Consider the following 13,782-nt stretch of genomic DNA (forward strand, 5'->3'; position numbering starts at 1 on the left):
ATTCGGATATCCGGCTTGTGTATTTAACAATGCTATATGTTTGTAGGATCTTGCTGGAAGTTTAATTTTGTACACTTTTCACCCTTCAGGCATACAGTACACAAAATATGGATGCAGAAGAAAAAGTGACAGCCGTTTAGTACATCGAAACTTTTGTGAAACCAGCAAAAAGCCCAAACCCATTCGCAAGCGCTGCAATGTCCAAGAGTGCCACCAGCCCACGTGAGTGCCCTCCGGCTATAAATGGTTATTTTTGAATAGCTAGTGCGGCAATAAAAATGATGGTAATAGTTCAGCTTCAAATGTCCACCCTGACATGGAATATATGAGCTGTTCAACAGCTGTGTGATAGGATATCCTTTTTAAAGAGCCTGCTGTGCTGACAGGTGGGTCGTGGAAGAGTGGAGTCCCTGCAGTAAAACCTGCGGGAAGCTCGGCTACCAGACCAGGGCGGTGCAGTGCATGCAGGCGCTTCACAACGGCACCAACAGGCCCGTCCACAGCAAACACTGCACCGAGAATCGGCCAGAGACGAGGAAGGCCTGTAACCACACCACATGCCCTGCCCAGTGGAGGACTGGGGCATGGTCTCAGGTAAATCAGTAGGACAGCCAGCCGCACCAGCTCCTGTCGAGTCAAAATTTGCCTAGTTGGAACGTAAATGTTTACTAAGTGGAGATTTAGGCATAACTAAATAACTGTAAAGTCAGTTGCACCACACAAACTAACTCTTAGTAAGCCATTTGTTGTTACTGAATATTTAAAATGCAGAGGTGTCAAGTAACAAAGTACAAATACTTTGTTACCTTACTTAAGTAGAAATTATGGGGTGGCAGTAGCTCAGTCCATAGGGAGTGGGGTTGGGAACCGGAGGGTCACTGGTTCAAATCCCCGTATGGACCCAAAAAGTTGGGAGCGTGGATTGGTGGCTGGAGAGATGCCAGTTATACTCCTGGGCACTGCCAGGTGCCCTTGAGCAAGGCACCGAACCCCACCGACTGCTCAGGGTGCTGGTTCAACTGGCAGCCCACTCACTCTGACATCTCTCCATGTATAGTGCATGTATAGGTCCTGAGCATGTGTGTGTATTTCAGGCCTGTGTGTGTGAGTACTAACAAAAGTATGTACACAGAGTGTAGTGCAGTAATTTCCCCACTGGGGACTAATGAAAGGAAAAGGACAAAAATTACTGGTCTCTATACTTTACTGCAGCAGGGGTGGTGCACTATAGGCTCCTGTGGCGTGACCGGAGCTTTTGTCCTTAATATTGTTTCTGTCTCCATACAAATATGCATTAAGAGTAATGCACCAGTTACTTATCATTTTGAGCAGTTCTATCAATTGAATCAATGATTATCAATGAATAGACAATCATTTGAAATGTAATGTGTACTAACTTGTGTCACATTGAACAGGTGATTTTTGTTAAATGAACAAATTATCTTATTGTAAATAAATGATTGTATTGAGTGTTTTTGTTTTGAAACAATATGCATTTTGATCATTGGTTGTGAGTTTTGAGTCTAGAGTTTTGAAAAAGGTCTTCGAGATTCTGAAATTAGTGCCAAGGTGATTAAAAAAAAAACTGCAACAGTTGCATTGGGCGATGTGTCAAGCTTTAATGTGAATCAATTCAAAGTATTTAATGTTGTATGTTGTAGACCCTGACTGTGGTTTCCAAAGTTCTAACCATTTCATGAATTATTTCCTCATTCTCAAAAGGGTAATATGTTTCCTTATTGCTCTGACGTGTGTGTGTGTGTGTGTGTGTGTGTGTGTGTGTGTGTGTGTGAGGCAGTGTTCTGTGACCTGTGGCGAAGGGATTCAGCAAAGACAGGTGGTTTGCAAGGCCAGCGACAACACCATTGGAGAATGTGAGGGCGAGAAACCTGAAACAGTCCTTATTTGCAAACTAAGTTCTTGTCCAGGTGAGATCCACAGACATGTAATAAGGGAACAATATTCACCAAGTTACCAGTTTGCTTCCTGTCTCACAACTTCCTTTCCATGATCAATCCATTTCCTTTTCATTATGGACACAGAAAGACTTTAGAGGAGTGTATGGATGATTAACATCTGCTACATTGTGCTGTAATCCATTTTGGATGGCAGTTATATAAACTTTATGTGATTGACTATATTTTTGGTAGTTTGTATGATGTAGTAAACCAGCTGGTCTAATTACCTTATGGAAACTGTTTAAACTGAGACATATTTCAGCTGCAGCTTTTCTCACATTTCTTCCTCTTCAAAGAGTTTGGACCCACTAACGTGCATGGCACTAAGCTTTATAAAAAGACATCTCTGTTGTTTACATTAGAAAGGGTTTGCCAAGAGCTTTTTGTGGGGTCTTGTGGGTGCTGTTTAATTTCTTGTTTAGGAATAGTTTTACCACATTTCCCCCCCCCTCCAGGAAAGCCAGTGTCGCCTCTCACCGTTGAAACAATGGAAAACTCCACAATAAAAGACGAAGCTATACACCAAAGGGCTCATGAAAACCCTGTCCACAAAATCTCTTCAAGTAAGTCATCATGCAATTTGTTTCAGAAATCAATCACTTTTAAAATGTAACCATCTACGATAGAAATGTTTTTTTTTTTTATCCTAATAGTGATGTCCTCTCCCCTTGTATCACTAGATGAGCCATGTTTGGGGGATAAATCAATTTTCTGTCAAATGGAGGTTCTTGCCCGATATTGTTCCATCCCTGGATATAATAAGCTTTGCTGTGAGTCTTGCAACAAGAAGGAAAACTTTGCCATACATTCTCCTGACCTCCACAACACCCCAGTAGTTGAACCTGACGCCTCCGTACCTTCTCACCCTGCATCGCCCAAAGCTCCTCCATCCGCTACGACCCAGAGCCCACTGCAAACCACTAAAGCCGCAAGCAGAAGGCTTCGCTCCACCGCCCCAGTGCCAACCACCATTTCTGCTGCTGAAGCCTCGCCATCCACAGGTGCTGCTCTGTCCCAGGGTCCCACCAGTGACTCCTTCCTCACAGCTGGGAAAGGAGACTCTGACCCGGGGTCTATTCTACCTCCAGGGCCTCTACAGCCCACAGCAGACTCCAGTGGAGGTGCCTCTAAAGAGCACAGTCCAAACAGCACTTTAGGCCCTGTCGCTGAACGGGCAAGAAGGGACGATTTAGGATCCGAGAGGGACTCGAGTCACAGAACCCTTTCAGCTCAGAAATGAACAGTGAGCATTGTTTTGAACATGCTGCTCTAAGTGACATTCTCATACATCGTCTCACCCATTGCAGCATCAGATAGACTTGCTGCAGATATTGACATTTCTTATTGTTGTTTTTTTTTTAGTTTTTTTGTTTTTTTATGCCAGTGAACTTAGACCAGACCAGTGATGGTTACCTCATCAACACTCCAGAGTGATCTGTGTGCCCTGTGCTTCAAATATGAAATGGAAGAAAAACAAGTTGTCAGGTGCTGTAAACTAAAACGACTACAAGACGTGTTCAAAATGTGATGACTGCATTGCTACATTCATGTTTTTATCTGTGTACAGTTGTGTAATCCTGTTTTTTTTCCAAGTGCATTAGAACTACTATTGAACTTGTATTGTGAACATGTGAGGAGATGTCAAAGGCCATGGGTTTTTAAAGGTGCACGTGTCAGCTGTAGAGGCTAGAGTGTGCCACCAGAATAACTGTAGAAGTTTGTAGAATTGTAGAAGTTGTTAGCTAGTTTAATTACAATTTGAATGATGCATCGCATAACGCAAAGTAAATAAGCAGATTATTAATGTTTTACGAATTGATAGAATTTTAAAATAGAATTGCAAAAATACATTTTTGAAGCTTTTAAATTATAATAATGATGTTGTTCTCCTTACTAATGTCTCACAATTCACTGTCTGCTACAGTTTTCTTTTGAGGATAGCGCTAATTTAAGGACGGCTCTCACACTTCAAGATGTGCATCCAGTGTTTATGCTGAGCTAAACTAATCTATGAACTTTTAATGCATCATTTAAAGGGTATTGTTAAATTGATAATGGCTTTTTGATATGTTTAAAACAAGACAAGTATATAATTATTTCAGTGGCACACTTCAGCCTCCAGCCACATCACTCCTGGCAGGGAGCCTCGTGGCTTCTCTGTCCCTGGTGCTCTTTTTTTATTGTATGTTCCCAAATCCACCGTACTGGTGATTATCCTCACAGGTAAGAAAATCATGACTGTCTGCGAGCCAACCCCACTGTAGCACGCTATCTGTCTGCCTTTGTGGAAATCGGTCACTTCACGCTTTAAAAACAAAAAAAGATTTAAGAAAAAAAAATACTCATTATCTTTTTGTAACTGATATATTTTTCAGATAATAATGTATATAGTGTAAATTTCAAGTTAAGAAAAGAAACCAAAAGTTTGTTACAATAAAAAATACAGGCGATACTATGAGTCTACAGACTGTGGTTGGTCACATTCCGGCATTGCAGTTCATAACATCATTATGTTTATTGTATAGTTATTGTATATACGTACGTGAATGAAAGCTTTAAATGTTAATATTTATTGAATTTTAAGTGGTATGGAGAACAAAGTAAAACACATTTGAAAGAACTGAGATTCTTGTTTTTTCACTTTCCTTTCTCAGGCCTCCATTTGCTTCTGTTATATTTACCTTTTCAAGATGCAAGATTCAAGATGTTTATTTGTCATTACAATAACAAGTTATGCAATGAAATGCTTTTCCCCCACCCTCCCCAACAGTGCAAAAATAATAATAATAATAGAAAAGAAACTATCTAAAAAAAAAAGAAGAATATCAGATAAAACAAAATTATATAAAAGACCAAAGGTAGCTATGAAGCTATGTACAGTGCAGAGTGGAAATGTGCATAAAAATAACAATAACAATAGGCAAAGTCCAGGGTAGCTATGTAGCTACACACAGCATAAAGTGGCAGATGTGCATGAGGTGATGGATGGAGGTGAAGAGGGGGTTACGTGTTGAGTTGCCTGACAGCTCGTGGGAATATCGCTATCCCTGAATCTGTTGGTCTTGGACTGGATGCTTCTGAGCCTTCTGCCTGATGGCAGCTTGCTGAACAGTCCATGGCATGGGTGACTGGCATCGGAAATGATCCGCTTGGCTTTATCCCTACACCTGTCAGTGTGGAGATCCTGCAGGGACAGCACGTTAGTCCCTGTAATGCGCTCGGGCTGTTTTAATCACCCCTCAAAGTGCCTTGCGGCAGACATGACATCCGGTCAGGATACTCTCAATAGTGCCTCTGTAGAAGTTAGAGATTGGCGTTTTCTGTGAGACGTCTGCGGAGGTGTCTGGTGAAATCCAGCTGTGCTTGGGGCAAAGCCTGATTGACAATGGACTTTGGCAGCCAGCCTTGAGAACAACATCAAAGCTTTATTAGACCCCTTAACTATTTTATATGCAGACAGTCTTGGTAAAGAAAAAGGATTGAGTATCAGAAGCATGCAGTCTTGTTTTCATCAACTATAGCCTACCCCTTCTAGTTTCATAATCTATTTTTTTTCCAACAACAGTATTGTAGTACTAGTTTTTTACCTGAAGATTTACTTTTTACCTTGCACATCTGCTAGAGAGCTACTGCCCTGCCTGTCTGAGGTATCTCCCTACCTCATTATCAAGCCTAGCTGGCTTGATAATGAGCAGATGGAAACAGATAGGCTACTTTTTATTCTTCAGGTGGCTGTACTCTAAAATAAAAATTCACCAATACAGAATCTCACTCTAAACTAAAAATGTTTAAAAAATCCTGTAAATGCTGTGACTGCAGAGTCTCATGTAGCGCAACATGTATTTATTTGTTTTGTGGAGCACATTGGGACAGAGAGGCGAGCGGACTGGTTATACTGGGATAGAGTAGACTGGTTATATTATGCTTTGAGAAAGAAAAAGCAGAGACGTTCTGGAGCAGACTGAGGAGGACTAATCGGTGCTCAATACTCACACAAAAGCTGTGTTCAAAACCGTTCCCTATCACAGAAATAGCCCACTATATAGTATGGTCGTGTGTTAATTTTACTCAGTATTTAGTCCCCTATAAAATACCCACAATATATGTTCGTATGTTCAAGTGTACATACAATGTAGTCTACATTTTAGTCCTGTTGCCCATACCCAGTCTTGTTTTCCCAAAGGACAGAGAAGAAGCAGAAGCATCCGTTGAAGCTGAAAAGGTAAAATGGAGCTGGCTTTAATGTAACTATATAATTATTGTTACATGATGTGGTGATACTCTTTTCATTCCTGTTGTTACTTAATAATATTTCTCCGCTAGATTTCAAGAGCAATACTGTATTGTACTTTACACACCACTACATTTATGACAGCTTGAGGTAGTGGCGACCTCTCAGATCAAGACTTGACCGTAAGCAACTTAATATTAGACATTGTTAAAAATGAAACCAGTTGTTCCTGACCTTTAAGCCTGTGATCCCATTCAAAAATGCTGTGTGTAGTAAGAGCCCTCTGACAACTTTTCCCTCTAGACTTCTTAAATGCTGTAATATTTTGATTACATCATCTGTTTGAGGCCCAAAGAGGTACATTTCACAATATTTTACAGAAAATTGCAAAACATTAATACAAATGTTTGAAGCCTGTTTTTTTTTCTTTTTATCTACCCATTAGGCTAATCAACTCAGATGTATTTTGACACCCTTTAAACGGAGCCAACTCTTAAATTGAAAACCGGTGGACTCCACTTTGCTCATTAATGCATGCATACATAATAATAATAATAATAATAATAATAATAATAATAATAATAATAATATTATTGTTGTTGTTGTTCTTTTTGTTGTTGTTGTTATTATTTTAATGATTATACTACTAATGTATCAGCAACATAGGGACATTTTGTCCAGAACAAGAACTTTTATTTATACTTCAAATACATTTTGCATTGTATTTTTGTTCTGGTTTTGTTCTGGTACTTCTAAACTAAGTAAATATTCTGAGTACTCTTTCAAACACCCAATACTTAGTTTGATTGTACGTTATTTTTTCTGATAGCTACCACTTTATTTTGGTATTGTTTTTAAATTGTTTATCCTCTGTTGCAGTGTTTGTGTCTGCTGTGGTCTGGTCTGTCAATCCTGAGAGAATTAGAACTACAGAGAACATCTTAAAGAGCCGAGCCTTTACTGAAAAACACATGTTTTGAGGCATTTCTACAGTGGTAATTCCACCTTGATGAAAGGGTGTGTGTGGTCTCATTTTGTTTTGAGTTGTTTTTTTATTGCGTACAGTAAAAAATGGCCAGTCTAAGAAACATACTGCTTATTTGACACAAGCCTGGTGGAGCTGGAGCTCAGAAGCAATGTAATAGAAACAGCAGAGCTTCAAATTAATATTGCACTTCACAAAATGTTAATGCAGTTCATGTGAATTTACCTTAACATCAATGTTCAGAAGCCATGTAAAGTGGCTTTTTCTTTTATCCTTGTCCAGAGCCTGAATAATGATGCAGGTTGGTCCATCTTCAGCTCTGTAAACAAGAAAAACTAATTAATCACTTGTTAACTAGGGTTTCTTATAGATTACGTGCATTTACTCAATTCCTTTACTAAAGGACAATGTTGAAGTACTTCTCTGCTACTTCATGCTACTCTGCTACTTTAATTTTTTTTAACTAATGACATTTCCATCCAATTCAACTGTACTTTGGTTTGTAATTACCAAATGTATGCTAACACACTAAAATAAGAGAGGGATATCTGTAAGCATTATACTTGCAAAATGTCACCATGGTAGCATTATCATTGTGAGCTGAAGTTAATCATTTTGGTCAACATTTGTTTTGTTCAGCAATTTTACTTTTTGCAAGATTATACTCCACTCAGATGCTGTTTATTATAACAGAAAGTTTAATGGAGCGGAATATATTCTAACACGTGATATTTCTGCCTAGTTGTAACAGACTAGTGCCTGGTCTGCATGTGGTCCTACCTTACACAGCCTGCCCGGGGTGGGAAGGACTCCAGCTGAGTCGATGCTCCTCCAAGATAAACACTGGACTTTTGTTTGCGCCTGTGCCTGACAGGAAATCCCTTTGGCGAATTAGATTTCCACCTGCCAAGTTTGAAACCTTGTGAGTTACAATCGTTTTGGGTCCAGCATGCTTCAGAACCTACAGATACACAAATATCAAGTATAGCTGCAGGACTGAATTGCAATACATGTGATGCCAGAATACGTATATATTTTTTAAATGTTAAATGTGTAGACAACTAGACCTTAACTATGAGGAAACATTTTTATAGAAACACAGATCTCTAAACTCAGGCTGCTTAAATTGAACTCTAGGGGTGTTTTTAAAGGTTATGGTTGATAGAATATTCAAACATCAAAGATTAGCAACGTACTTTGACATGCTGTATGCTCCCGTTCCACTGGTGCATCTCCTCCACTCTGACAAACAGTAAGTCGTAGAGCTCGTCAACGCTGGCCTCCAGGACTGTCTCCAGTCTGAAGACCTTCCCAGCCCCCAGCACTACTTTGCTGCTGACAACGTTCTCCTTGTCCTGAAAAGGAGCAACAAACAAGCAGAGATATACTGCATACAAATAACACAATGGACACTTGAACTGAACAAATTCAGTTTGGAGAAGATATAAAGCACTCAATCAAGCAATGGATGGTACCTCTGTGATCTCAACCTTCCATCCTTGTGTGTCTTCCTATATACAGAGAGCCTTTCTCATTGCTTCTTGGCCTTGTTGTATGAAAAACAGCTGATCTTCTCTTAAAGGCACAGGCTTTATATCTTCACGTTTGGGCTCTGCAAAAGATTCTTTTTAGAAATCTTTCAACAACTACAATCTGAAACCATTATACTTTAATCCAGCATGTGTTCTCTTTTGATGGTGGACCTGTCCCCATCTCTGCAGGTGTGTGAGCTCCTATATACCTGCCATGGCTGTGTGTTGAAGTCCTGCACATTTAATAATAATAATAATAATAATAAATAAAGCTGAAAAGGGGTGTGGCGGGAATGGGACCTCTCACCAGACCTGAGCAACAAACTGTAGGCACTTTATGTGTCCTCTATATATTTGTAAACATAGTAAACCATTACTTCTTATGGCTTTTTTATGACGTACTATAATAAGACTATTTTTAAGACTATTTTTTACATGCTACTTTTTTTTATAAATACCATAATATTACTTTTTTATCACTTCTTTCAACACACTATACCATTACTACTTCCAATATACTATGACTTTTTATGACTTCTTTTAAACTTGCTAAACCATGATTTCTATCACTTTTTTCAATTATACTACACCTTGACCTTTTTTATCACTTTTTTATACTATACTATGACATTTTCAATACTTTTTTCCACATACTACACCATGATTTTGTAATAACTTTTTTCATCATCTTATACAATGACTTTTTAATCACTTTTTACAATGTACTATACTTCTTTTTGGACATGCAATACAGTGACTTTTTTATCACTTTTTCTGACATACTATTCTATGACATTTTGATAACTTTTTTGACATACTACACAATGATTTTCTAATTACTTTTTTCACCAAACTATACCTCTACTTTTTGAGCATTTTCTTTCGATAAACTATAATATGATTTTTATGACTTTGTCAACATAGTAAACCGTTACTTCCTTATTCCTTTTTTCGGCGTTCTATTCTAAGACTTTTTTACATGCATTCTATCACTTTTTTAGAAATACTATAGTATAACTTTTTTATGTATTCTTTCAACATACTATACCATTACTACTTTTGATATACATGTTATGACTCTTTTCGACATATTATATCATGACCTTATGTATTATTACTACACCATGACTTTTATCACTTTTTTCAACATACTATAACTTGACTTTTTTATCACTTTTTTTTAACATACCATACTATGACAGTTTTATTACTTATTTTGACATACTACACCATGAATTTTTATGACTTTATTCAACATCCCATAGTACAACTTTTTTTGACAAGCTAATATACCGTTACTATTTTAGGTATACCATGACTTATTTCAACATACTATACTGTGTTCAGATGACAATATCCGCTCCATTTTACTGTTGGCAACTACACTGTGATTTTTTAATCCCTTTTTTCAATATACCGTACAATGACTTTTTTTTGACATACTATACTATGAATGTTTAATCCTTTTTTTCAAAATACTGTATTATGACTTTTGTCAACATGCTATACTATAACTTTTTATGACTTTTTTCAACATACTATACTATGACTTTTTTCAATCTTTTTTTAAGCTGTACTATGCTATGACTTTTTATGAATTTTTGGACATACGATACAGTGACTTTTTATCACTTTATTCAACAAGCTATACTACACATTTTAATGACTTTTGTCAACATACTGTGTCAACATACTTTTGTTGTACAACTTTTTTTTTTACTATTTTTGATAAACTATAATATACTTTTTGACTTCGTCAACATACTAAACAATGATTTTTTAATGACTTTTTTGACATGTTACACTATGACTTTTTGCTATTCTATACAACTGTCTGGTACTGTCACTTTTGTGTCCCTTTTTGACATACTATACCATTACTGTTTTCGATATAGTATGACCTTTTTGACTAACTATACTGTGACTTTTTATCACTCTTTTTTTCATAACATACTATGACTTTTTAATCACTTTTTTTTACATAATATTCTATAACTTTTTTTGTCACTTTTTCAAAATACTTTCCTTTTATTCAACATGCTATATTCTTTTTTGGTGGCACAGTGTCAACACTAAGCCTGAAAGGTTAGCACTGCTCCAACTCGAACCAGCAAGTATTCTCTGAGCCCTGATTTGGTCCTACTCAGCCAAAGTATTTCTCTGATCTCTCTGAGCCTCTCATGCATATCAAGTTGGCTTAACAATCCCGGTTGGCCCCGGGGAAGAAAGAGACAAGGATATTAAAGTCCTTCAGAGCATGCGATAATAGAGGATTAATCTCCCCCTCTTAACTTACCTCATATTTCCACTGTCAAATCTGTGCAAGCGCCAGTGTGCAAATGCTGCAGCCTACATGACATATTGTGGTCTCAGTTCACAAACTCTCTGGACATCTGATTACCATTTGGCCTTGATGTGCAGAGATTACTTTTGTTAATCAGCATGATTGCTGTCATGTAAATGACATCATTTCATTTAGAAGACTTCATGTATTCCAATGATGATAATTATAGTTCTTCTAAAACCACACGAATAAAAATTATCCTTTTTTATCATAGTACTGCCGTGGTCCAATTGGTCAGTCAGGACAGATGACATACAACTTCTTTTATTTAAAGTGGTTTATTAGAGCTGGAATAATAAAACAAAAAGATGACTTAACACACATCGGTGTGAACCTCCCTACTTCACCCTGTAGGGGTCCAATGACTTCTTCAGCTGCCCTCTGAAGGAGGAGTGTACCTATTACATAAAAAGTAATGTTATAGTTTATCAAAAAAATCATAACAAAGTTGAAATAATAGTAAAGTGAAATAGTACATAAAAAAGGTATAAAATGTAACAGTATAGCATGTCAAAAAAACTTGATATAATATGATGAACAAAGTGCTTAAAAATGTTTTAGTATAGTATGTTGTAAAAAGTGATAAAAGTTAGGACAGAATTTTGAAAAAAGTGATAAAAAAGTCAAAGTATAGCGTGTTGAAAACAGTGATAAAAAGCCACTGTACAGTATGTCAAAAAAGTCATTGTATATTTTTTTTAAAGTGAAAAAAGTCATAGTATAGTATGTTGAAAAAAGTGGCTTCTTTATGTATCATCTTGTTTGTGTGTAGGGAATATTCTACCTTGCCTTTTTGTCTGTGGGCGGCAAAATGTAGGTTCACTCACTCCAAATGTGCACTTGTACAGATTATGGGCCATTATTATGAGATTGCATGGGCATTGGGGATTGGGGAGAGTGGGGAGTGGCTTTCTGTTTATGGATATTGTGCTGTATATTTGTGCATTTATGTACACGGCAGCACTGTTGTGCTATGTACAATTGTATAGAAAACTTGTGAAAAAATAAAGTTTAAAAAAAGAAAAAGTGATAGGTGGTCATGGTATGGTATTTCTTCAACAAAGGTCATAGTCAAAAAAAGTCATAAAAAGTCAAAGCCTACTTTGTCAACATTGGCCAAAAAAAGTCACATTGTAGTTTTCTGGAAATAAATCATGAAGAAGTCATAAAATAACATGCCAAAACTCACTGTACTGTGCATTTTCTAATCACTTCTTTCGACAAGCCATACTCTGACTTTTGTATTACTTCTTTTGACGCATAAAGTGTATGGTTGTATGTTTAGGTAAATGTAAATGTGCTGTATTTATATAGCGCTTTTCTAGTCTTAACGACTACTCAAAGCGCTTTTACATCATGCAGGATACATTCACCATTCACACACATTCATACACTGGGGCCGAGGCTGGCGTACAAGGTGCCACCTGCTCATCAGATAAACATTTACACACATTCACATTCCAATGCGCAGCACTGGAGGCATCTCGGGGTTCAGCGTCTTGCCCAAGGACACTTCGACATGGGACTGCAGGGCCAAGGGATCGAACCACCAACCTTCCGATTGGCAGGCAACCGCTCTACCACTGAGCCATGTCGAAAAAGTGCTAAAAAAGTCATATTATTGCATGTTGAAAAATATCACAGTATAGTATTTCGAGAAAAGTAAGAAAAAAGTCATAGTATTGGATGTTGAAAAATATCATAGTATAGTATGTCGAGAAAGTAATAAAAAAGTCACAGTATAACATGTGGAAAAAAGTCACAAATAAGTGACAACATGGAATGACGAAAAAAGTGACCAAAAGTCTTAGTATTGTCTGTCGCAAAAAAATGATTTAAAAAAACAATGTGTACAATAGTATGTGAAAAATAGTCACAGAATTGTATGTTGAAAAAGTTATTGTTTATTATGGCAAAGAAAGTCTAAAATAACATGCAAACTTTGTAAAGAAAAGCACAGCAGGGACGTGGGATTGAACCAGGAAATAAAGCACACTCTTATAACTTCATGGCACATTGCAAACCTCTAAGCCACCATACACTTAAATAAATAAGTTGAAAACAGTAATCACATATGTCAAAAATTGCCATAAAAAGTAATATTATTGCATTTTGAAAAATGTCATAACATAGTATGTTGAAAAAAGTCATAAAAAAGTCACAGTATAGCATGTTGAAAAACATCATGGTGTAATGTGTTTAAAAAGTGATTAAAAAGTCATAGTAAAGTAGGTCAATAAAAGTGATAAAAGTCATAGTTTAGTATGTTGAAATAATGATAAAAAGCTATAGTATAGTATGTTGAAAAAGTCATATTATAGCATGTCGAAAAAAAAGTGATACAAAACTCAATGTATAGTATGTTGAAAAAGTCATAAAAAGTCATAGTATAGTATGTCAATAAAATAACCGTTAAAATGTCATAGAACGACTATATCATAGTATAGTACGTCGAGAAATGTAATAAATCAGTCACAGTATAACATGTTAAAAAACGTCATGGTATAATATGCAAAAAAGTCCTAAAAAAGTCATAGTATAATATGTGGAAAAATGTCATAAATAAGTGATAATAAGGAATGATGAAAAAAGTGATAAAAAGTAATTGTGTGCTGCAAAAAAATGGTTAAAAAAACGATATATACAATAGTATGTCAAAAATAGTCACAGAATAGTACGTTGAAAAAGTCATGGTTTATTATGGCAAAGAAAGTCTAAAAGAACATGCAAAC

The 13,782-nt window shown here is 36.8% G+C and overlaps 2 protein-coding genes across 3 annotated transcripts in view; one reads left to right on the forward strand and one right to left on the reverse strand.

Moving 5' to 3' along the window:
• Positions 1 to 4,578, forward strand: part of LOC117936948 (A disintegrin and metalloproteinase with thrombospondin motifs 14) — a 42,790-nt gene extending 38,212 nt beyond the window's left edge. For both annotated transcript variants that reach the window (XM_034860486.1, XM_034860487.1), the window contains exons 18-22: positions 90 to 222; positions 387 to 594; positions 1,799 to 1,928; positions 2,414 to 2,521; positions 2,639 to 4,578. In XM_034860486.1, coding sequence (XP_034716377.1) covers positions 90 to 222; positions 387 to 594; positions 1,799 to 1,928; positions 2,414 to 2,521; positions 2,639 to 3,198 — 1,139 coding nt within the window. In that variant the 3' untranslated portion in view covers positions 3,199 to 4,578. The remainder of the gene's footprint in view (positions 1 to 89; positions 223 to 386; positions 595 to 1,798; positions 1,929 to 2,413; positions 2,522 to 2,638) is intronic.
• A 683-nt stretch (positions 4,579 to 5,261) lies between these two features.
• Positions 5,262 to 9,776, reverse strand: star2 (steroidogenic acute regulatory protein 2). The gene is given in 8 exon segments (XM_034860812.1): positions 5,262 to 5,363; positions 7,400 to 7,493; positions 7,955 to 8,048; positions 8,051 to 8,135; positions 8,371 to 8,529; positions 8,650 to 8,786; positions 8,835 to 8,939; positions 9,755 to 9,776. Coding segments are annotated over 8 exon segments (798 nt in total).
• Positions 9,777 to 13,782: the final 4,006 nt, after the last annotated feature.

This window comes from Etheostoma cragini, chromosome 21 (assembly GCF_013103735.1).
Source record: "Etheostoma cragini isolate CJK2018 chromosome 21, CSU_Ecrag_1.0, whole genome shotgun sequence".
NCBI classification, from domain to species: Eukaryota; Metazoa; Chordata; class Actinopteri; order Perciformes; family Percidae; genus Etheostoma; species Etheostoma cragini.